Source organism: Centruroides vittatus, unplaced genomic scaffold, assembly GCF_030686945.1.
Source record: "Centruroides vittatus isolate TY-2023 unplaced genomic scaffold, ASM3068694v2 contig_341, whole genome shotgun sequence".
Classification (NCBI taxonomy): domain Eukaryota; kingdom Metazoa; phylum Arthropoda; class Arachnida; order Scorpiones; family Buthidae; genus Centruroides; species Centruroides vittatus.
Window position 1 is genome coordinate 876,596 of NW_027122166.1, and position 26,560 is coordinate 903,155.

General features: G+C 32.7%; 2 protein-coding genes across 2 annotated transcripts in view; one reads left to right on the plus strand and one right to left on the minus strand.

Moving 5' to 3' along the window:
• Window positions 1-17,513, minus strand: part of LOC136974074 (short-chain dehydrogenase/reductase family 16C member 6-like) — a 90,256-nt gene extending 72,743 nt beyond the window's left edge. Inside the window, exon 1 of the mRNA XM_067268851.1 lies at window positions 17,505-17,513. The gene's annotated coding sequence lies outside the window, so the exon portion shown is untranslated. The remainder of the gene's footprint in view (window positions 1-17,504) is intronic.
• LOC136974073 (pre-mRNA 3'-end-processing factor FIP1-like) lies at window positions 1-26,290 on the plus strand. Its single transcript, XM_067268849.1, has 5 exons — window positions 1-204; window positions 8,022-8,159; window positions 8,979-9,299; window positions 13,139-13,345; window positions 25,196-26,290. The coding sequence occupies exons 1-5, from the start codon at window positions 52-54 to the stop codon at window positions 26,105-26,107; spliced, it is 1,731 nt and encodes a 576-aa protein (XP_067124950.1). The 5' UTR covers window positions 1-51; the 3' UTR covers window positions 26,108-26,290.
• The last annotated feature ends 270 nt before the right edge of the window (window positions 26,291-26,560 follow it).

Consider the following 26,560-nt stretch of genomic DNA (forward strand, 5'->3'; position numbering starts at 1 on the left):
GGAGTGTCACAATCGCCCTTCTAGACGCCAAAACTGAATAAGCCGTACAAAATGGCTTCGCTAGTTGATGACGATGATGCTTGGTTATACGGCGATTCAAACGAAGAGAAAAAGGCAGAACTAGAAAGAATTAACGAACGCTTAAACGAGGATACTAATGGCGAACCTCCGACCGAATTCATTCCAGAAGAAGTCACAGCGAAGGTCTGTTTACAGATTTTGCTTACAATCAATAAATATTTTATTGTCTTATTCAGTGTTCACAGCCTTAAACTGACTTAAAAGATGATACTTAATCAATTTTTCATATTCACTTTCAATTAGTGGCATAAATTAAATTAAACAAAAGAAAAGTTTGAATTTAATGTGGTTTAAATGGCTGTTTCTACATTAAATGTTATGTAAGGGGACTTGCATTATGTTACAAACAACCAGAATGGTACTTTAGTCATTTTTGATTATAAAACTGTTTGAAATGCATTTTAATTGTAAAGTTTGGTATGGTATTTTGTTACCGTTTTATAGCTGATTAAAATATTTCACCTAATTTAATGTAAATTACAATAATAATTAACTGGCTGGCTTAAACCAAGATTTATGATTATGCTTTAAGAACCGCTGAAAATGTTTTATTTTCATATTAAAATGTGTATCTCTTAAAGCTTTTTATTGTTTATGAATAACCAGTTAATCTTTTTAAACTAGATTTTGAAGTCAAATTGCAGCTCTGAATGAGAATGTTGAGACCTTATCGAAGCTGTCGACAATGCCCGTAGGAGTAAAAAAAGTCAAAGGAATTAATCTACGTGTGACCCTTCGTGAGATATAGCCCCAAATCGACTTGTTAAACACACTATGGGCTTAATGGAGCATGTTGCCTGCTCTGTTTCCTACGAAATTTGGCCGAATGGCCAAGCAATCGAGGTGGCAGCCTGCCGCTTTGGGGGGCATGGGATCAAATCTGGACGGGTCAAAAAAGGAACTTTTTCAGGGTGGTTCGACCAGATGTGTCGGCCCCGTCCCCCACCACCCCATTGTGGGTCTGGACGAACTCATAATGGGCTTGTTAAAAGAGGCCCTCTTAGTGCCCACGGGGCAGAAAGAGTTAAGAATAAAAAATAGCCTATGTGATGGCATTTCTCTTGTTTTATTAACTTTTAGCTGTCTCTAGTAAAGTGGAAAACAGTTTAGTTTGTGCATTGTTTTCAGAAATAGTTCCAGATTTTTACACTTAAATTTAACTCGATTTTTGAGGGTAATTCGCTGCTTTTTCTTTTTCCACATTTTTGACAATGGCCATGTTCTAACTACTACATAGTCTAACTTCTGGAAGATTGATTTTCTAATGTATATATGGCTCCTTACATATCAAAATTTCTCTACCGTACTTCCACTTAGACTGATTTTGGTGATGCTATGTCTTGTGAAGGGACACACATTTGATAGTTCCTTTTGATTTTTTTACTCCTATGGACATGGTCTACAGCTGTGATATTGTCCCAACCATCTCATTCAGAATTGTAATTCTATCAGTTTTGAATCTTTCCTTCTTATTTTGTATTATGAGAAACTATTCTATTTCTTTCTTGATTCAATGTAGCTAATTTAAATTGGAAAACCTTGTTTACCCTTTTCTTTTTCCAAATACAGTACAATCTGCTTAATGTAATCACTTTGGGATTGGTAACAATAACCCACCTATATCATTAATTGGGATAAGCGTAGTTGCCAACCGTCAGCATTTGGCACTGACTAACAGCATTTTGTAAGATCCATCAGTGGATGGGCCGCTTTTCTTTTTTGCCGGGGTTTTTTAAGAATTTGATATTATCACATAAACATTTAATTTAACAAGTCTAATACCAATATATATGACAAAGACATTGTATGTATTTTTTTATGAATGATTGAAGCAAACCAGAGTGACATTTTCAGATTCTCTTAATTTGGAAAGAACCAAGATTTATATATATATATATATATATATTGTGTCATTCATGTTGGTATATGTAAGAGAATTTTTGTTCAAATGTGATAATTTTAAATGGCAGATAAGATGAATAGCATTTTTAAGTCTGGCAATTTGTGCTACCGTGTTGACAATTAAATCAATTATGGCTGACTCATCAGCAGAAGGAAATGAGTTACTTTTACAGTTACAACAAATTATTGAGCAGCGCTACAGTTTCTCCACCCAAAAAAGGAAGAAACATCCGATTAATCACTTAATTATATACAAATCATATGCTAAGAACTTTCTCAAGAAAAAAATTAGATGATTTTTTTGAGATTTGACTCCCATGCATTATTGTGCAGCAAAATGAAAAGATATTCAGTGTAGTAAGAAAGAGAGAGAAATAAATACATTACAACCAGAAAATTATTGTTGTTAATAATTGCAGTGAAAGTCAATAAACTGACTGATAGTAGCTGTCATGAGTACATAGTACCATAACAAAGGAAATTAAGAAAGCAAAACATTGCACAAAGGCACATAACGAGGCACTCATCATGCAATATCAAGACTCATGACACATCAAGATGGAACATATATTAAATCTGGGTGTGAATTTATAATGTTCCTGTAAAATACTTAACTTTGTACTCTGAAACATTACAATTTAAAAAAACTCATTGCTATACTCTTGACCAATGTTTATGGCAATAGTTTTACACATCATATGCAGAAATAACATTGAATTTTGTTTATTAAAGATATTTAATATAAACACTGCAATATCAATGTTAATAAGGAATTTTGCTTTTTATGCTGTCAGCATTTTTTTTCAAAAATCAGTATTTGTCTATCAATATCCCAGCTATTCTCCATTCTGAAGGTTGCAAGTATAGATATGTGAAAAAGAATTAGCAGAAATTTTGGTTTTATTGACACCAACATTAAAGGACAAGTTGAAATGAATCAAAATTGTGTAACTTGAAGATTTAATAGTTATAATTATTAATTCATATCTAATTTATTGAGTATTATTTGCATACTATTAAGTTTTACAATGGCTAGAACAGGTCTCTTGATTAGTACAGTTTGTTATTACTGTGATTAAATTTTGATCATTTTAGTTTTTAATGTCAGAAATCTGTAGAAGAGAATAAAAAGTCAGATATAAATGTTTTTAATAAACAAAAAAGTTGTAACTTTGACATAGAATCTGCTGTGAAACTTTTTCAAAATTAGCTCAATTGGCAAGAAATTGCGGGATCTGGCAACTTGCCATGTGCCTATTTGAATTTTGAAACAGTCCGTAGTTACAAAAGAAAATAAGAATTTTTCTTAGGAATTTAATTCTGTATATAAAGTAATTCTCATAATTGGAGCTACTGTTCTAAACCTCTTCCAAAGTGATATTTTTGATACAGACTGTTGTAACATGAATGCCAACAGTCCTAAATAAAGGAAATTTTAGCAGATTTTGAAATTTGTTCATTATATGATATAATAAATTCCATATGATCTGTAATCTGTACTATGCTTCAATATCAGTATATAAACAGTCAAATATACCATAATTTTCTATGAATTATCACACCACAGACACCATAATCACCAACCAATCAACAACTTTAATTTACTCAGATGCATTTTGGAAATTACAGTAGTTTTCTCAATGGATTTTCTTCCATAAAAACAGAATATGGCACAAACAGTTTTCTGTTACATAAAAAGAACTACAAAAAATAAACAATATACAGTCAATCACTAAAAGCTATTAAACATTTTACCTTCTAATTTCAATATACCAACTGTTTAACTGCTTTCATTCTATAATCATTGTCATCTATTTTTTAAAACAGTTTTTTCAATAACTTTAAATCTAGCATATTTAACAAATTACTGTACTGTACTATCTGTATTCCTTTGTAAGCAACATTTTGTTGTAAATATTCCTTGCTATTCTTACTTTCATATATTCTCCATCACATCATTTGACAGCACTCTAATAGCCAAATGCTACCCCCCCGCCCTCTATTTGCAACAAACCAATTCTACAATTTATGTAAATTTATACCTTCACTTTCGTTCATTAGTAATGTGTGTTCAAACAACTTTCTCTTTATCATATTTTACTCTAAACAAGCTATGTTTAATGTATTAAGATCAATCTGATGTTCATCTATATATATATAAAACTACTTGTTCTGACTGACTGATTCATCATTCGCCCAGAGCAAACCGCTGAACCTAAAGTGGTGAAATTTGGTACACAGTTAGGGTACACCATGGGAATGCACACTAAGAAGCGATTTTTCAAAATTCCCCGCGGGGCTGCATTAAGGTTTAACCGGAAGAGAGAGCATTAAGGTTTAACCGGAAGAATGACTTCTACTGTACTATTTCAGATGCAGTTTTTTGTTTCTGATGGTAATAACTTAATTTCCAAACATACAATATTTACATATTACGATTTTTTAAACCAAATGTTCGAACCGTTTAAATTCAAAACGGTTCTGTTGACAGCACTCTAATAGCACTCTACTGTTCTAAACCTATTCCAAAGTGATATTTTTGATACAGACTGTTGTAACATGAATGCCAACAGTCCTAAATAAAGGAAATTTTAGCAGATTTTGAAAGATGCAACTTGCTTACTATTAAGTAAGTTGCAAGTAAGTGATGTATTGATTTGTTATTTTCAAATATTATTACATATTTGTTCAATTATAGTGTGGCTGTCTAACCCTTTTGCCCTTGGGTAGGATTATCTTTTCCATGAAAATAAGTAGAACAAAAGACGGTGTGGGGCCCTGGGGCCAAACAGACAGAGAAAGAGTTACTTTTGGTGAAAACCTCCAAGAAGTAGGGAGGGAAAAAGAGTGGGGTTATTTCTATCAAATTGCAAAATCCGAGTGGGTGAAGCCACGGGTAACAGCTAGTTCTTTACGCTCAAGTTCTTGTAATCGTACTTTATTGCTCTGACATGCTCTTTAACTTATTTTCATAACTTTTCCTGTCTTTCCGATGTAAGTGAATGGCTTTTTACATCCACAATTAAACTACTACTAATAAAAAAGGCAGCTGTATACTACTGCTGCCTTTTTTATTCTATATTATTAATTTTTCTTTTGTTGTTATTGGTACTCTTGATTTATATAATACTTGTTCTGTTCTATTTTCTTGATTGGGGAATCAATACAATATTATTTGGATAGAATGTTTTCTTAATTTGTTCAAAAAAATTTGTTTATAAGTTATTTTTTCAAATGTCTGATTCTCTAATTTAGTTACAACTAAAAATAAAAAAAAGTTAGTTACTTCTCCTTCTTTTCCTTCTTTCTTATAACTTTCATTTTTGTTAATCATTTATTTAATGTACATTTAGTATATCTATTTAATAAAGTCATCATAATAACTTTTTATCTCATCTTGTTTTCTAATGTATATAGTTCTATTAATTACTTTGTATTTATCCTTCAAGTGTATTTTTCTTAAAATATATGGAGACATACAAATTGAAATGTATTGCCTATGGAACAGCACAAGGTCTAACATATTTTTCAAAGACAAATGATTTAACTCATTTTTAATTACATCTAAATATTTTAATTTCCTCTCTTTCTACCTCCAAATCAAATTTTAATTCTTTATTAATGATTTCATGACTCATGATATTTTGTATAGCTATTTTATTATTAGGAAATAAAGAAATATTTACTAACATTTTCATCTGTTTAAAACAGACATCATCAAGCACATAACACAGAACATTTTAAATGTAGCCATTTTGTTCTGCATTATGTGTCTGACGATGTCTGTTTTAAACAGATGAAAACAGTTAGTAAATATTTCTGTATTTCCTAATTTCAAATTTGCTGGTATTGATTTATTCTGTGTTTATTGTATCCCAGTTTTGGAGAGTTATTTTATTATTGATGTAATTTCCAAAATGCATCTTGGTAAAATAAAGTCATTGATTGATTGCTGATTATGGTGTCTATGGTATGCTAATTCCTAAAAAATTATGGTATTTTTGACTATTTATATACTGATAAATCCCATATTGCATTTGCCATGGATTGTCAGTTATATGCTATAGGAAGAATTCAGAAATGGGAATTTCCTGTATATTATTCAAACTTTCAGAAGTGTTTATTATATTTGTATTATTTCTTACTTTACCCATATCAGTGGCTATGATTGAAAGATCATTTAATAAATTAGAAATTATAGAAGATTATAAAAGAAATTTAGTTAGGGTTTATAACAACTTAGCCTTTAATTATCCAGCATATGCTAGTGTGTGATTGTTAATTACTTTTGATTCCATGCAAATGTTAGTCTTGTCTTACATCCTGTTTCTTTGTTTATTTGGGTTTCATTTTTGTGATCAGAATTGCATTTCAGTGTGCTCATCTGCCTCCAATAACAACTGGTACTGAAGAACGGGACCTATTAAAAAATTGCCATTTCGGAGAACTTTTACCCTTAAGACAATTTTCCTCATAATAAACTATGAACTTGATAGTTGATTGCACATCACACATCATGCTGTTACTCAGTAAATATTTGGAAACTATATATATATGGTTATATATATAAAGTTAACCATATATATATATGGTTACCTTTTTTTTTATAAGCCTAGCTTGACAGGGCAATGTTTGGTTTTGTTTACACACAATGGAATTACTTCACTATTTCTTCTAATAAAATGAAAACTGAAGATGGTCATATAATTTTAACATGAAAACAAGAAAAAGAGAAGTTATTGTACCACACTTGTGAGATAATGTCGGTTTCTTAATTGTGATGTCTTCATCATTATTTCAACCTTTTAATATAACTTTTATGCATTTTATCTTGTGAGTTTAATTGAAATACCAACTGGTGAGGGATTATTTCAAAGTCCGAAATATATTTTTGGTGTACTTTACATATTTTATACATATTGGTTTTAATTATTGTAAAATCTCTTTGTAAACTAACATTCACTTATGTTTATATTTTTGTGTGTTAGACAGAAGCATCAAAAGTTTTTATTTAAATCAGATGTAAAAGTAGTTTTGTTCCTGTCAATTACGTTTTAAGATATTATTTTACTGTTTTTTACAATTATTAAAGTGTCACATTTTAGCTCCATGCAGTTCTGAAATTTATTTGTTTACCTGTAATGCATACAGTAGACCAGCACTTTTAGTTGGCAAAGTGGAACACGTATTTGAATGCAAGTGCTGAACTGGTCACTCTTCTAATTATTGCAACTAAAGAATTACTATGTGTTTTATCTTTCCAACAATAAAACCATTGCTTTTTAATATAGAGGAAAGGAAATTTAATTGCACACTGTACTAGTGAATGCCTAGTTATAAGCTTGTCAGTCAGTTGGCAACTAAACAATTATTGTTATAATTTTTTCATTTAGTGTTAAATTTTAAAAATTACTGGAAATTTATTGGTAAACTAGTAATATTTTACAAATTTACTGTTTTACCAGTAAAATGTTGGTAAATTTGCAATCTTTAGTTTGTCATTCAGTCATAAACATAGATATTATGTTAGATGAGAATTTGTAACAAAACTGTCAATTCTGATTATTACATTAATAATATGAAATTATTGAAATTTGTATTTCAAGTACTTTCATATACCTATACATTTATATGAATATGAATTGTCATTTGATATTAAATTTTTTAAGAAATTGTTTAAATATTTTTGGAGTATAGTAGTCTCTCTGTAATGTCACTCACCAGCTTGAAACGTTCAGTAATCTGATATCCATCAGTCCAATATATGTCAGATTACAGAGATTCTACTATTTTAAATGTTTAGTAAAATTATTTAGAATCTTTAAAGTCAATAGAAGTTGTATTTGAGCCATTAATAAACATTTAAACTTCAGTTCACTTCAGCATAAAGAAAATATTTTAAATATATCCTACATAATATAACTTTTAGTATACAGATTTATAAAATTACATCTTTGTCATGTATGTGTATTGTCTATAAAGTAAAAAGATTGGTTGCATGAATTAATATGCTTCTATTGTATTTTTTATACCTGTAGGCAATTGATCCTATTTCAGAAGAAGATAAGGAAGCAGGTGAATTAAGTGGTGAAGAAGAGAATAAAGAAATAAATAATCAAATTGAGCATGGTTCTGAAGAAACTGATTCTGACGATGACGACGACGATGCTGTACAGGTTGGTTTTGAAATGTTTTTATTAATGAAATATAATTGCAATTAAATTTAATTAAATAGAATATAGCATATTGAATGTAAATGAACTTGAACAACATATAAAATGCTAATATTTTCATAAGTCCAAATTTTAATTATATTTTAATGCCATAAAACTTTTTCTAACATCCCATCTTCAGATCCACTTCAACTATTTCCCAAAGATAGACATTCCAACCAGTGTTCTTCAACCATTATAACTTTTTATACAGGTTCAAATTATTCAAAATTTTCACAAGAATTTAAGCCACATTAAACACTAGAGGTATCATGACATTAATCGTAGTTACACTTATTATGGAACATGAGTTGCTGTTGGGTAGCCCTGAGACTTACATCAAGCAAACATCTTCATTTAGGATCATATTCATTTTATCATTGACTGTTTGTTTTTTTGTTTGTTTGTTTGTTTGTTTTGTTTTTAAATGCTAATTCCTTCCAAAGGGGCAAGGCAGATACTACAAATAATTATGTAGGACATTGTCAAAAAGTTGGCAAGAAACAATTCAGCATTAGTGTGTGGGTGTGTTTGATAATGAATATACATGCAAATGCACAAACTTTCCACACAAAGTACAATTTCAGTGTAAATTTATATTTAATAAAAATTCAATCAGTTAGTCTTACTTTAAAAGATATCTATTTTATGTTAAGAAATATGCAGATTGAATAGATATAATATATAACTTGTTAAATGTAAATTTAAAGCTGATAAAATTTTCATAAAATAAATTTAATGATAAAATAATATGAAATTAATTAATGATTGTTACAATTTTAGGTTACAATTGGTGATATCAAACCACCACCTTACGGTTACAGTGGTACTCCTGTTAATCTTAATATTAAAAGAGGTACCTTTGGAAGCACCACCACTACAGGACCATCTACCAAAACAAAAGGTATCGACATGGATTCGGTTGGATCTATCAACGGTGTTCCTGTATATGAATTTAATTTGGATACACTAGAAGATAAACCATGGCGTAAACCTGGAGCCGATATCACAGATTACTTTAACTATGGCTTTAATGAAGAAACATGGAAAGTATATTGTGAAAGGCAGAGGAAATTACGAATTGATAACAACGTAGTAAGTAAGGTAGGTTTACTCATTGACATCAATTTCTAAAGCAAAGAAAAATAATTATACAATTGAAATTATTTTAATAATGAATTGATAGATTCAGATTAACTATTGGGCTAGAACTTAGGACACTATCTTTATAATGAATTAGCTAACTATTTATTTACCAAATTATGTAATATCTGTTTAATTAACTATCCAAGTTTACTCTATTAGTTAATCTAGTGGAATCATTTGATGATTAAAATAATTAGGACTCTGGAATTAGTTGTTCATATTGGTTTGGTAGAACTGCTTTCCAAAATATTAGTTTGGCAAACCAATTATTAAAATTATTTGTAACACAGGTATTTATTTAAATAATTTATAGCAAGTGTGTTTGCCTGAGACTGCTAACTTGTTAACACTAAATGAAGACTGAAGCAGAATGAAAGAGACTATGCAATAGAGCAATAAACATGAGTAAGACTTGTTGCTGTCATGATTGCTATTGTTTTCCAACAACCTATCATAATCAAGCATCTGTCATTTTCTGCTCAACTCATGGGTAGAAGTGATAAACTTTAGGCATAAATGTCTGTGTTTTTGGATCTGGGATAATAAATATATTTTAGATATGATTTTACATATCACTTAATGTTTCTGAAATTTCCTGATTTCAGATTTCCCAGGAACAGCAAATACCAGGATTCAGAAATTGTTTTAATTCTATATTAAAAGTATCTGTAAACCAAAAAGTATAAAACTTATATATAAAAAATAATAATAATTTGAATATGAAATATTCAAAGGTAAAAAATGAATTATATTTATGTTTTGAAAATAACAACTATCACTTACAAAACCAAACTCCAGTTCGTTGAACAAACTGTTGAAGGAGAATGAACATTTTCAATTGCCTTGAGCAACTATCTTCAAGTTAAAAGAATGAATTTGGAATGGAACAAGAGATGGAATGTTATAATTTAAAATAAAAAAAAGAACATTTGTTTGGCAGCAGCCAGTCACATGGTTGCATTAGGATGTAAAAAGTAATATTAAATTTCAAACCCTCCATGTCGGAGATAATTGTTATTCTCCTTGTAGTTAATAGTCATGTTATTCTGCTGGCAATGTAAATTTTTAACATTTTAAGTTACTAGGTTCTGCAGGCACATGTGTATGGTAAATGAAAATTAATAAAAGGCAAACTACTACAGCATTAACTATATATACCTTGGACAAGGATATGCAAGTGAACATTGACAATGCTTGTCTTATTTACCATTGAACAAAATGTTATAAGAAAATATATGTTTTTCTACAATGTCTTGTTCTACAAACTGGATTTTAGGTTTGTAAGTGATTTATAATTTACATCCAGCATTACATACAATGTGTTTATTAGTTTTGATTTTCTAAAAAGTTATTTTAAAAGTGCGGATTGATTTATCAGCAAAGCAGCTTTTTCATTTTGTCAGAAAACATCTTGAAGTGAAGAAAATTCTTTCATTTTCAGTATGTGGTGTTTAATGAACAATGATTAATGGGGCATAATTGACATTTTTCTTACTCTTAATGTCCTGCAGAAAATAAGAGGTTTTCATTTCAAGTCCATTGTGAGTTCAGCTGTTAAATTTGAAGAAATACTGTAAGGTCCCATATAAACTTATAAATAATTCCATTTGGAAGTGTAGTATATTTATTGTTTCTCTAAGTCATGTTAGCCTACTTGTAAAGTATGTGGACAATTATTTATTGGTCTTTAATGCCAAAACATAATGAAAAAAATTTTAAAAATAGGTTCTAGTATTCATAGTATATATTTTGAAAAATACATAGAAATTAACCATAAATTAAATTTAGATATTGCCATAAAAAATATGAAATATCAATACATACTAAATAATAATAATTTCTATATAAAAAGGAATGTAATGTAGATAAAACAATAAATTACAATTCTAATTGTGCAATGAAAATAAAGGAAGATATATATTTAATAGAATTGTATAAAATTTATACTAAAACAACAAATGTTAAAGATAGACATAAAGTGATGAAAAATCTTGATGGAAAGCTTATATTTAATGATTACCCAAGGTTGATTTCAACAAAATGGTGAAAGAAATTTATAAAAAGTAGATTTAAAGTGAAACAATATAATGATGATAAATATTTTAAGTTATAAATTTTCTTATTTAAAAAAAAAATTTAGGAAAATGCTCTAAATTTGTACAATAATATAGAATAACTTCACCTACAATTTGGAATAATAAAATACAGAACATTATAACATGTAACATATCAACCACCTATTGCTGACATAGATAAAAACAGAACAGTGTATAAAATAGATGTACTTGTATTCTCCATAATACTGTGTAGGAGAAACTGGTAGAGGTTTGAATACTCATATCAAAGAACATGAAGCCACAATATAGTTTGTTCCTGTACATCATAATTTTTCTTTAACAATAGAGTCATGTCAGTCATCTATATAACATCTTTCAGGGGAAAACTCAAATTGAAATAATATGAATTTCAGTTTGCATCGTAAGTTTGTATATAGTTAGTTGGGGTCTCCTGTTCCTATGGTTTTCATATCTGGTCTCGTCTTTCAACTATCTAATTCCATTCTGGAGATTAAGGAAGGACAACAATGGGGATTTATAGGTCTACAATTTTTTAAAATTGTAGTCCAATTAATAGAGATAAAATTCAAATCTTCCATAAAGAAACAAATGTCATAATTGGAAATTTAAAGAAATTTTACACCAAAACATGATTTCTTAATCTATTTGAAGGTATTCAAATTAATAGTAAAAGGTGTGACATCATTAAAAATGTCCTAAAATAAATCATACTTAGTGTACTGCACACTCACTAAGTTTTATACTGGCATTTTTATAACAATGTATTTATCTTTATGTATATACCTTTTTTTCCTGTAATTAATTATATTTGAAATCCAGAATGCTTTACTAAATCTTTTAATCTATTTTATCATCTACAGTATTGTGAATTAGGAGTGTAGTAGGAGTCTCTTTTTTATAAGATCATATTGTATTCTAGTAATTAATGGAATCTTTAATGTACAGGAAGACACTGAAAAAGGATCATAATACAAACTTTGATCGAAAATGCTTTTGTCAAGGTTTTTTGTATGCAAGAAAAAAATTTAATCAGTTTTAACTGGATATTAGAGTAACTAGTGACACTTCACAAGTACACTAATGCTACCACAACTTAGAGGATACAACATAATTATAAATAAATATTGATTTTTATACATAAAACATTCACTAGTGTAGCAAACCTATTGTTAAATTATTTGAAACCCAACACTGCTTGGGTTTTGTAAAATTATTTAAACATTAATCGATTTCATAATATTTCTGTTCAGTTTGCAAAATACATGTGTGTTCAGTTTGGTTATTATTTTTTGCTGTGGATCTTATGATCAGATGCATGCTATCTAGAAAATCATTGAATCTGAATAAAGCTGTAAGGTCACTTGTAATTGTCTAGTGCATTTTTGTTTTCATGATATCTGTAATTGAATTTTATTTGTTCATTGTAAATCTTTTCACAAAAACATGATATAAGTAAATTGTGTACACATCTATAATTTATTTCCATAAATCTATAGATGTATCAGAATATATTTAAAAGAAATAAGCAATTAAATCCTATTCTACATTACAATTTGTTGTTCAAAAATTTTCCTTTGTGATTGTTAAATGATAAATTTTAATTAGAAAATATTTATAGCTTTTCATGATTAATGCATTTATTGTTGAAATATGAAAAACAAATTTTGTATAATAAACTTGGTATTATAATTAACGTATATGATTACAATTATTTTTCAGACTCAACCTGCTACTGGAAAAGATCAACAGATTCCAGTTGCAACAGTTAACGAAAACAGTAAATATTCAGGTTTAGGAGGACTTACAAAAAAAGCAGGTCCGCCACCTGGGAGAAAAATGTCAGGTAGCATTGATGTCATTGGAGGTGGAACACCGTCATTGCCTAGTCGCAGACCTGCAAACAGTCCAAGAGAAAATGTCATTCAGGTATTAAGATTTTAATTTTCAGTCATTTAGTTCATTATTATAACTTCTAACGTGTGTTAAAAATATTGAACTATGGATTCATCTGGAATTCTTACATTTTAATTCATCAAATAATTTCACAGAGCCGAAACTCTTCATTTACACCAATTATCCAAGCTAGAACTGATATAGAATCACAAATTACCATACACACTTCCAAAAAAGTAATTTATTAAGTCGTAATTTAGTTCCAAAATTTATTAAAGTTGTAAGTAATTTATTAAAGTCACAAATTTATTAAAGTCATATAAAGTAAATATTAGTTCCAAAAAGCTAAGCCACACAACTTTCTTCTTCAGGTTAAATCACTCATAGCAAACAGAACATTTGAATTGTAGGAATAGAACATTTTCAAATTATTTCTCATGCATAAGCATGGAAATTACATAATACAGTAGAGCGTCGTTTATCTGAAAGCCGATCAACCAAAACGTCAGTTAACCGAAAGCATTCCAGTCGGACTGTGTTGTGCTGAATCGAACGTTTTTGATACTAGATTAACTTCTAAAATATAATTTTTTGTTTTTATTTTTCAATATATTTATTTTGAGATTTGTAATGACGGCTGTTAATATATTAAATATATATAAGTCTCTGTAATCCGAACAAAATATACTTGTAAATCGGTAGACTATCTTTCAGCCAAACTGCTAATAACTTCTTTTATTTAGTATGGTAAATGCATTTCGGTCCTATTTTACATCATGGACCCTCTTCAATACCTTCATACTCCCGGATCTTATATGCGCTTCTACTGCACTAATACAGCTAATTTACATGTAAATATTCACACAGTTGTTGACTGTGGTGCTAAAACAGTTAAAAGATTACATTTCTGATCAATTTGCATACCATTAGAAATGTTGATCAAATTATTATTTTTACTATTGTTGTATTTTATTATTTCTATGTGTTCTTTAAATTTGCGTTTATAAATATCCCGTTCATTATGTAAAATTTGTACACTATTTCTATCAATTTGACAATTATTATTAACAACATGAGGGTACCAAGGAGAAATATTATTTTTCAAACGCATAGCTGCTTCATGTTCTTTAATTCGTTTTTCCAATATACGACCTGTTTCCCCGATATAAACTTTCGGATTCTGACAGTTGCAATTAATTTTATACACAGTACCAATCTTTTTTTCCCTATCAATTTACACTCCGGACACTCAAATCAGGTTTAACTGCTATTGAAACGAAACTCGGTTGGACGATCTTAGGACGCACGAAGGAGCATTCCGAGCCAACCGAAAACTTGATTGTCACTTCGATGTTAATTGGAGATTTGCGAATTCCTGATCTTTGGGAATTAGATATTCTTGGAATAAAGGACCCTGCCGAAAAACAATCAAAGAAGGAACTGGAACAAGCGTCTATCGAACATTTTGAAAAGACGCTGAAGAGAGATCGCGATGGTCGGTACATGGTGTCCTTGCCTTGGATAGAAGGTTGTCAAGCTCTGCCTGATAATAGGGTTCTGGCCGAGCGAAGATTAAAATCTACAGTGAAGACTCTACAGAATAAGAACCTGGTCGATGCCTACGAGGGAGTCTTCAAGCAATGGCTTGAAGAACAAATAATCGAAGAAGTAAAAGACGTCAAAACGAATGAGATTAACTGCCATTACCTTCCACACAGAGCTGTCATCAAAGAGCATTCCACGACGAAGATTCGTCCAGTCTTCGACGCCTCCGCTAAGGAAAGAGGCAACGTCTCCTTAAACGATTGTTTAGCAAAGGGTCCTAACTACATTGAATTGATACCCAGTATTCTAAATAAATTTCGATTATTTGAATACGGAGTAATAGCTGACATTCGAAAGGCTTTTTTGCAGATAGAAATAAGTGAAGCGGATCGCAACTTTCTCAGATTCTTGTGGTGGGAGGGTGGCGACCCTGGAAAATTAAAGGTTTTCAGACATCGCAGGGTAGTGTTTGGAGTAAACTCGAGTCCATTTCTCCTGGGAGCCACTCTAAATTATCACTTAAACCATGTTCCAGATCATCTGCAAGAAACAGCTTTAAAACTCAAGAAATCGATGTACGTTGATAACTGCGTTACGAGTTGTCAGTCCAAAGAGGAGCTGGTGGATTTTATGAGACAGTCTAGAGAAATCATGCGTTTAGCATGCTTTGATTTAAGAGGTTGGGTATACAATGGTATACAAACAGAGACGTCACCGGTTTGCGACGGCGATGAAAGGACATTGGGAACTTTGGAAATCCAGCCCGATGAAATAGTCAGTGTGCTAGGATTGAATTGGAATATTTCAGAGGACGTTTTATACTGTGATGCAAACCTTAGGGTACCTAACGATGAAATTTTAACAAAAAGAGTGGTTCTGTCATTGGCGAGTCAACTTTTTGATCCAATTGGATTCCTTTCTCCAGTGACGTTAATACCAAAACTTCTGATGCAAGAGTGTTGGAAAAGAAAGTTAGCTTGGGACACCCCATTACCGCACGATTTAGAAAGAAGATTGCTAAAGTGGATAAAAGAATTAAAATTTTTAAAGGAGGTGAAAATTCCTAGAAGGATAGTAAATAGCTACAATACAGCTGTCCCACTCTCATTTTATATATTTTGTGATGCATCACAGTACTCCTATGCCGCTTGTATTTATCTCAGACAGCCAGATACCTGCAACATAAAGTGGCTGTTGATACAGGCTCGTGCGCGTGTTGCACCTTTAGGGTCTGTATCGATCTCAAGGCTTGAACTTCTAGCCTGTTTATTGGGTGTCAGAATGATGAACACTATTAAAGGGGACTTCCCACTTGAACGATTATCAACACTTTATTGGACTGACTCCATGAATGCGTTGTATTGGATCAAGAATCAGGAATGCTGGGCTACATTTGTTATGAATAGAGTAAACGAAATTAGATCTTTAAGTAGTCCAGATGACTGGAATCACGTTCCAGGATACTTAAACCCTGCAGATCTCCCATCTCGGGGTTGTAATGCAAGAACTTTAGCCGAATCTCGCTGGTGGGAGACACTTCAATTTACAAGCTTACCGGTAGAAGAATGGCCTCGGCAGAAGGAAATGCCTGACATGGAGATAGTGAGCTCTGAAAGAAAAAAATCTGTGATTTCTGCGCTGGATGTAGAGAAAGCAGAAAAGTTTTATGAGAATTATTCTACTTACTGGAAAATATTACGAGTAACGGCTTGGATATACCGGTTTACCTCAAATCTCAAAGGACGACCCCTTCGAATGTCTGGGGGGCTCACAGTAAAGGAAATAAAGCACGCTGAATTAGTATTGCTGAAACTGATTCAAAGAGAAGAATTTCCAAAGGGGATAGATAACCGTTTACGAAAATTGCACCCAGTGATAGACAAGGAAGGTCTTTTGAGAGTGAAAACTCTCGTATTCAGAAGTAAAGATAGTGAAGATTTCCGATTACCCATTATCTTGCCTGGGAATCACTATATTGTACAGAAATTGATAGAATGGAAACACAGAGAATTAAACCACGCTGGTGTTCAAATTTTAATGAATCATCTGCGCGAGAAATACTGGATACTGAGGTGCAGAAAATACATTCGGCTTATCACACTGCGATGTTCTAGGTGTCGAAGATTTGTTGTGTCTCCAGCCCACCCTGAATCTCCGCCATTGCCTGTGGATCGCATAAGAGATGCTGCGCCATTCGAGGTTACTGGCGTTGATCTAGCTGGTCCACTGTACTTGAGGGATAAGCAGAAGTGTTGGATTGTCCTGTATACTTGTGCAGTGTACAGGGCTGTACATCTCGAGTTGTTGACGTCTCTTTCAACGAAGGCGTTCCTGCAAACATTCAGACGATTTGTGGCAAGAAGAGGACGCCCTTCTGTCATTTATAGTGATAACGGTACAAATTTTGTCGGTGCTGCCAAAATTTTCTCTGAGGCTGAACTTACGAAGATTAAAGATGAAATTCTTGTTCAGAGCATTATCTGGAAGTTCATTCCCCCAGCTTCGCCTTGGTGGGGTGGCTGGTGGGAAAGGTTGGTAGGGTGTGTAAAGCAGATTATGAGGAGAATTTTGGGACGAGCCTCGTTAACATACGAAGAGCTCTACACAATTATCTGTGAGGTAGAGGGTTTGATGAACTCTCGACCACTTACTACACTCTCAGAAGATACTGAAGATTTAATCCCGTTGACTCCTAATATGTTTCTGCAAGGGATAAAGGAAACTGGACTTCCCGATTTAAACCACTTGGAAAAGGTAAATCTTGGGAAGAGATTCCGTTATTTATGCAAGTTGAGAAAAGATTTACGAAATAGATTTCGAATTGAGTACCTGGGGCAATTGCAAAACCCGAAGGGGGTAGCCAAGGGCGCTAAAGTAATTGCTGTGGGAGATATCGTCTTGGTTGGGCATGACAACCAAAAGCGACTTGATTGGCCTCTGGCGAAAGTTGTCGAGATCTATCCAGGTAAAGATGGATTGGTAAGAGTAGCCAAAATAAAAACACAGGTTGGATTTCTCATCCGTCCTGTTAGGAGACTGTATCCCTTGGAAATCTCTTCGGTGGATGAAAAGTATGTTATGCGAAACGAATTTCGTGGCAAGACTGTAGACTCTACTGAAAACGATTGCGAGAGGACCTATCATCGGTCCCGAATGATCTCTGCCGCTACAGGGAGTGATGTGACCACCTCATCTGAGAATTCTCGAGTCTCAAAAAGGGGCAGACCCTTAAAGGCTCCCAATCGGCTGGATTTGTAGACTGATTCGAACTCATTCAATTAGTACTATATGTGTTTGTTGTATTTAAGTTTAATTTAATTTTGATTTTGACTGACAAAATCAAGGGTGGGAGGATGACCCATTCATCCCACTAGATGGCGGGAATTTTGGTTTTTTGTCGAGAGTTGGCAACACCAAGAAAAAAGTTGTTAAGTTCCAAAAGGCGCGGGAACATAGTGGAATGCTCTTGTAACCGAATTAATGTAAATAGTTGATTTTTGTTTTGTGTGAATAAAATCTAAAGACAGATTTAGTGGACTTTTTTGCGTGATTGGACATACGACAGGGAACCTGGCGTACGAACAAGACGGTCAGGTGAGAGTTACGAAAATTAATCATTACACGAGACTAGGATGGGCCTGACGCGACACCTTGGTCGACACCGCGTCCTATACGTGCAAACAATGGAATTTTTGCAATCATTTTTGTGAACCTTCTATTTGCATTTTTTACTGGATGCTCACTGATTCCCAATTGTCCAGCTTTACATGAACAAATTATGTCAATTTTACAAGATTTTTTTTTTTAAGTTTAAAATGCCAGTAATTTTTGTGGGACAATGTGTGCATTTGATATTTTATTCGTGATTAAACGAAATAAAATTAGAATTGTATGAATAAACCTAATTTTTTTTATTTTGATCTTTAACCCATTGCATGTTGAATTTTGTTGATGTTAAGCCTAATGAAAATTTTTAAAAAAATAATAATTGCGGCTACTGTATCATTAAAAATTATTTTTTTATTTTGCACAAACAAAATAAATAGTGAAAACTGCTTAGGCAACCACCTGCATTCAATGGGCACCTGTCAAAACGTGCAAAAATTTCTGGTACGGAATACTTTACACATAGAGTCTTCATATAAGTTACCTGTATTAAACGACCACCTGTGTAACGCCACTGTGGGCATTGATTTTTGGTCCGTAAAAAAACAACTGTAATAAACGACCACTTCCACAAATATATCTAGTTTAAACTTTTGTTCGAACCTACCTCGGGCACTTCTCCCACTCTTGAAATTAGGTGCAGGTGTTAATAGATTAGTCCAGCTGCAAAGAAAACTCATTTCTGTTTGTTTGAAAATATCAGAAAAACGAAACAGATGCTGTCATTAGAAGATCATATTAAAGTTATTAGAGAAATTGAAAATGGTTCATCACAATGGAGATTAGCAGAGAAATTTAACTGTGGGAAAATGCAAATTTTCAAAATTGTGCAACAGAAGTCGTCGATACTGGAGGATTGGGAAAGCAATGGAAATAAGAATAGCAAACTAACAAGAAAGCAGCTGAATGAAGAGATAAACATATTGGTATGGGAGTGGTTTCAAAAGGCAAGTGCTAAACAGATTCCTTTGAGTGGACCAATCATTTAGGCAAAAGAATGTGAATTTGCAGAAAAATAAGGCATTTCATTGTTTTGTGCCAGCAATGGATGTCTGGAAAGTTTCCAGAAGCGTCATAACATTGTTTATCGCATCTTGTGTGGTGAAAGTGGTGACGTCAATCAAGTTAATGTGGAAGATTGGAAACAGTGTCTTTTTTCAATGATTGAAGGATATGATTTTTGCGATGTCTATATAACACAGACGAAACAGGATTTGTTTTTCGTGCCATTCTGGATAAAAGTTTAATCGAAAAGGGAAAGAAGTGTTCAGGAGGCAAGATGGCAAAAGAACGCTTGACTAATGTTTTGCTGTAATGCATTAGGAGAGAGAGAACCAGCATTGGTCATTTCTAAGTCATTTCAATCTAGATGCTTTAAAGGTATTGACATTGCAACTTTGGGCATGATTTGGAAAGCCAACTCCAGAACTTGGATGACAGCAGACATTTTTCAAGAATGGTTAGAAAAATTAAATGAAAAAATGAGGAAGCAAAACAGGAAAATTTTACTTTTTCTGGACAATGCTGTCTGCCATCCCCAAGATTTCACTTTCGAACGTTGAATTGAAATTTCTTTCGCCCAGCACTATGAGCCACCTTCAACCATTAGATCAGGGAATAATCCGGGAGTTTAAGATACTAAACAGAAAAAAACTTGTAAAATTTTTGCTTCTTCAAATGGAAAGTGCTGAAAGTGCAACACAACTTGCTAAATAACTGACCGTTTTGGATGCAGTTAAATGGAAAAATGCTTGGAAGGAAGTAAAGTTCTGAAACAACTTCAGCAAATGTCTTAGAAGGTGTGGCTTTTTTCACAATGTGGAAAATATTTTAGAAGCGGAACTTCGAGAGCTTTGAACTGCTGCACAAATTAACAACATTGTAGCTATTGAAGATGTTCAATGCTTTGAATATTTGGATGATGACTTGGAGGATCAACTTATGGTTGGTGTAAAGACTAATCAATGACCATCACAAACAACAGAAGACAATGACGACGACAATGATAATGAACAACAAAGTGATGTTTGTATCGAACCTTTTCCACTATCAGAGACACTTTTCACAATTTCAAGATTGAAAGCAACGCTTATCAATCTTGAAAGATCACATCTTTTGGAAAGCATAAATTTAATTGAAAACAAGCTTGAGGAAATGATCCTAAAACAAAAGTTAAAACAGGTTAGACAGACTAAGGTAATGGAATTTTTTAATAAGCACGTAAATATTGTCTAGCCTGTGCATGTAAATTTAGTTTATTAATTTTTCTGTTCTAAATTGCTTTAAAACTGTTATTTTACACAATTTTAAGGTACAGTACATGCACCTACATACAAGAGTACATACTGTATCCTTACTGTCAATTTATTGTACTGTAGACCTATAGTAATTTTCTTCAGGTATAAAATTTTGTACACAATACAATTAATTAGCTGATCTCATCATTCGATAAAATTTATTTATTTATTATTTTTTGGTATACAGTACATGTGCAATAAATACTTTCTGTATCAACCTACTTTATTTCCATGATATTTTTCAAAAAATAATATTTATGTAGTTTTTGCATGCAAAATATTCAAAAAAAAAAATAAACACATTAATGCAAAAATCAGTTTTACAGGCAACCTTCTTTTTTGATTCTGCAATTGTCCAATGACAATCGCAGAATGTAATGAAATTGTATTATGAGAAAAAGTAATAAAATCGTTTCATTATTAATTAATAATTTTTCTTATTGTACTTAAGAAAATATTAAATATTTTAAAAAATACAGTATTTTTAAAGTTAAAATAAGATTAAACTAACGAAAACCAAAATCAAAGTGATGGAGAGATACGATGCGCTTGTATATCGATGACATAATACACGTAACTGAGGAGCGAACGAAAAGAACTAAGTTGAATTAATTAAGTCGAAAAAATGAAAGTATGCATTATAATCAAGAAAATGTGTATATTGTATTAATCTTTAAAATATTGGTATTAAATTTTCTTATAAAATCATGACAATTCCTGTAAATCAATTTATCCAATAAGAATAAAATACAATTCTAATGCTATTGTTGAAAAAATTTGCTTATTTTGGCTCACCTCGCGTTTTGCTTAGTAGAAATGGCTAAAAAATGCGCAAAATACATATGGTATTACAGCACCACCTGTATTAGACCACTTTTTGAAGAAACCATGGGTGGTTGCCATAGACAGGTTTTACTGTATATTGAAAAATATAAGAACAAAAAAATTATATTTTGAAAGTTTGTTTTAATATAAAAATTATGACACAATGACATTTAGTATTGAAAACGTTTTGATGCAGAAATGAGTATATTCGGGGTCAATGTGTAAGGTCAAATGAGGTCAACACGAAAATACTTGGGAACAACACAGGACAGGTTGAAGTCACACTTCATCCTATAGGACAGATTGTCTTATATGTGAGTAAATATGGTATATAAACATGAGATTATAAAATAATACTAATAACTTAAGATTGGGTTGTATTTTGGCTTTTACTGCACACAATTTGATTCCTTTATACTTCTAAGAGGGCTATCAAATAATAATGCCAAGCAATACACATTAGACAGTGCTGTACAGTCTTTATTATTAATTCTCTCTTCTTTTAAGGATGCTTTCAATACTTACAATGTTTGCAGTCTGTATTCTTCAAATACTTGTCTTATAAGCCTTTTCTTATTGAAATTAGTGGACATCCCAAGCTCACTGACATATTGAGCAGATGTGGTTAATTAATGATTTTTTTTTAATTAATACTGTATTGATGCTCTTTATTTCTGTGGGACGATCTGTTAGTTGATCCAATCTAAGTTAGGTGTCCATAAATCAGGACAGAGTATACCCAAGGGCTTTACTTGCATCTAGTGTATCTTTACGGTTTGTTAGCATTCTGTAGACAGTTGCATTGTGCCAATAAGATATATGGGATGGCATATTTAGTTATTAGCACATTTGCCAAACTTAGCCTAGGATCATAATCTGTAATTATAGTCTGCTGACTTTGTGTGCATGGTTGTATCTGTTCTCCCTTGATGCTGATGTTTAATATGAGCACCTTCTATTTTTATGCCAGGCTGTGTATAAGTTTTTTACTGTACCTGTGCATGTTTGCATTGTTTTCTGTGCTTTAGTTTGTTCATTGTGTTTTCAATGTTGGAGCAGTGCATGTATGCCCTTTTTACAAATCCAATGCCACCCAGACCTCCAAGCAGTTCTTCACTTCCAGACATATGTAAACAAATTACTTAATATCTAATTATTAATAATAGCAAAGTAATAAAAAAATTATTTATGGCAATTGTTTGGTTTAGTATCAATGCATCAGGCTTTGGGATGTTTACCTGGCATGGTATATATATATATATATATATACCATGCCAGGTAAACATCCTGCCATACCACGTATATACCATGCCAGGTATATATATATATATATATATATATATATTGTACAGTGGGCCAGATAACTGAAGGAATGTCAAGCATGGGCCGGATAATCATTTTGTTCAATATCATATATTAAATATACAAAAAATAAAAAAAACCAACATATTTATTTACCAATACACAAACACGATTGCTGCAGTAAACTCATAATCGCTTTTCTTAGAAACTTTATTCCAGGTACTGTATACTTACACAAAAAGTGCTCTGATATCCAAAGTTGCAAAAAGTCACTGAATTTTTCATATCACTGATTTTCATAAAAATTCTATTACTGTCAAACACAAAAATCAGATTGGAACAATTTTGGCATTTTTACTTACTTATTTTAATTTTTTCTACATAAGTTCATCTACATATTATTTCCATATAAATAATTATATTTTAGCTCATTTGTGACACAGTGCAGTGGCAGGCCAGATAAAACTGACCTTGCGAGCCATAGTTTAGTGATCCCTGCTTTAACATAATAGACGGACACTTGGAAATGATATCTAGTACTATGAGATGTTCATCTGTCAAAGCAATTTCATTTAATTTGTTAAACTGTTGACAAAACTAGGTCTCTGTCAATAGCACTTGAGAGGCAGATACATAAAATGTTTGTGAAGCACATCAGGGACCATAAATACACTGTCAAGGTTATGCAAATAAATTTTCAGTATTGGTAACTTCCCTCTTATCTTACAAGATTCAAAAAGATCAATAATGACGGGTGTAGCTGTGATGGTGTCTCTGAAGGGGATGCCTTCTATTACATCTTTCACTGTATGCTGTATGGAAGCCAGTGGGAAGAACTCATCTACCATTGTCTATGGAAGGGATTCTGTTGGCCTCCTGAACCCAACACCCTCTGTGAGGATCAAGAGATCTTTGAGTTGTTTGCCAAATTCATAAACTCTTGTAATCTCTTCAAGTATAACTCTGGCCTATGCCAAACCTAACCAGGTTGGTAAATCCAACCGAATAAAGGATGAAAATTTGCCCAGTGTTTAAATTAACTGTCACTGTATTGTGTTTGCGCAAGAGAGAAGAAAAAAAAATTGTTCTGTATATTACTATTATACTTGTCTAGCCGGAAAGGCGATCTGTAAATGTATTTGTACCAACGACTGTTTTCTTTTGTAAGTGCAATGCAAATCAGGAATGTGATCCCAAACTTTACTTCCACTTTTCATCTCTTTTCCCCTCTCCTACCCCACTTCCTCCCCTTCCCCACTCTACCCCTCACTCATCCTTCTATTCCCTCTCCTTTCACACCCTTGGCTGAGTCCAACTAGGACAGCTATCTTGACTTTACTTTCAGTATTGTAGAATTATTGCAGAATTTTATTCATTTTCATCAGATTTAAATTGTTATTTTAATTTATAGAATATATTTTTTATAGAATTTTTATAGAATAGAATAATTTATAGAATTTATATATTTATAGTTTTTTTGGGGGATACTATAGATTACCACCTATGGAATTTCGGGTCTTTGAGTATATATCTGAACTCAGGAGAGCGAGACGAATTCAACGATACCCTACTTTTGGACCGGAGACGAAAAATAATAAAGTTATCATACTTTTTTCCAGCGATCGCGCAATGATAGGGAGTCGCGTCGCTCTCTCCACTAAGTCGGCCTCGCTATCGCAATCGGGAGTCGCGTCGCTTGCCGTTAAAATTGCCTTTAGTAGATGTTTCCCCCTTTTTTTACTTTGTTCAAGAACTACCGTGAATCAATAACTAGTGACGTTTAGCACATGGCGGCCTGCCGGCGGCTCCCCTCCGAGAGGTCAGTCGGGAGCACGAACGGTGGGAACGGCCTCCATGTTCGCTGCCATAAGTAACATTAACCGAAATGGCGATCGCGCGATGATCGGAAGTAGCGTCGCTCTCTCCGCTCTCGTATCGCGTGTTAATCCTACTGGAGAAGACTGTGGTCCGACGTCATGGTTTGCAGATTTTACCGCAAGATGGCAGTACTAGCAACTATGGTGCCGTCTTCATGAGAGCATTAAAAAGTATGATAACTTTTTTATTTTTCGTCTCCGGTCCAAAAATAGGGTACCGTTGAACTCGTCTCGGTCCCGAGTTCAAATATATAATCAAAGTCATAAAATTCCATAGGTGGTAATCTATAGTACACCCTTTTTTGTTACAAATTGAAGTAGTAGTAAGTTAAATTGAAGTAATTTAGTTTCTAAAATTAATTTCATTATAGGTTATTGGAAGAAAAGGTACAGCGTTTGAGCCACTTCCAGGAATGCCACCTCTACATTTACCTCCTCCTCACATGCCTCCACCTTTTCTACTTCCTCCACCTGAACATAATATAAATATAGCACCACCTGGACCAGTTCCACCACCTGGTTTACCCCCACCAAATATTCAAGCTACTCCGTCGGGAAATATGGGAAATCAAGACGGAAATTTCCAAGATTCTTTCGATTCGTTTAATCAAGCTTGTTACGTGCCGTCTCATTCTGTTCCCGGTAATGATCGACAAGCACATTTTGATGAAATGGCTGGTTTCTACAATGGAAATCAGTCGTCTCATAGTCAATTTGACATGCCCTCGGAATCTACTCAACAAAGTTGGGGGAATTCCCCACGCGATAGAGAGAGGTCGAGAGAACATGATCGCGAACGGGATCGAGAACACGAGGAACGAGACAGAGAACGTGATAGGAACCATAATCGTAGTGGATACGCACAGTGGGATTATTCGAGGGATCGTTCTTCTGGTCGTTCTCCGGCAGTGGAGGAAGAGCATGACAGAAGAAGATACCGCGAATATCACGATCGCCCACGCGAGAGAGAGAGGGATCATAATTGGGAACGCGACAGAGAAAGAGACGAACGATACGAGCGAGACAGGGATCGAGAAAGAAGACATAGGGATCATCACAGAGACAGAGAAGAACGTTACAGAGATAGATCCTCGAGACGAAGACATCAACACGAAGAGGAAGAACACGAGCATCGCTCTTCTCGTCACAAACACAAACGATCCAAACGAGAAAAAGAAGAAGAAAACGGTGGAGGAGAATCGCAGGAAGCAGAAGCGACAAGTTCTGCAGGAGGAGGAAAATCGAGCGGAACGGCAGCCGAGGGGGAAGAGAAAAGCTCGTGATGTACATAGCCATCATCAATTGCATCATTGTTCATACAACACTTTTGTCAAGATCAACTTTACTTGTCATGCATACAAATATCTGAGCTACTGTAACACTCACTATTAAAATAATTTTATATAATTTTCAGTTTATATAGTAATTTGTAATTGTTCTGAAACAATAAAATGATGTAGAATGTTTGACTCGCTAATAATATAAAATAAGTGTTTAAGATTAATTTAAAAGTAAAAATTTATGGTTTTGTAAATATTCCAAACAAGGAAGGCTGTTAAAATTTTTTAGCAGATTGTAAATATTAACACACAATTTTGTTTAAAGAATAACAATAACTGTAATTTTTCTACATGAGTACTGCAAATGAATTAATAATTCTTTTTCAAATATTTTAATCGTATTTTTTTAATCATTTATCGTTAATGTTTGCAGAAAATTTACCGTGCCTTTGTTGA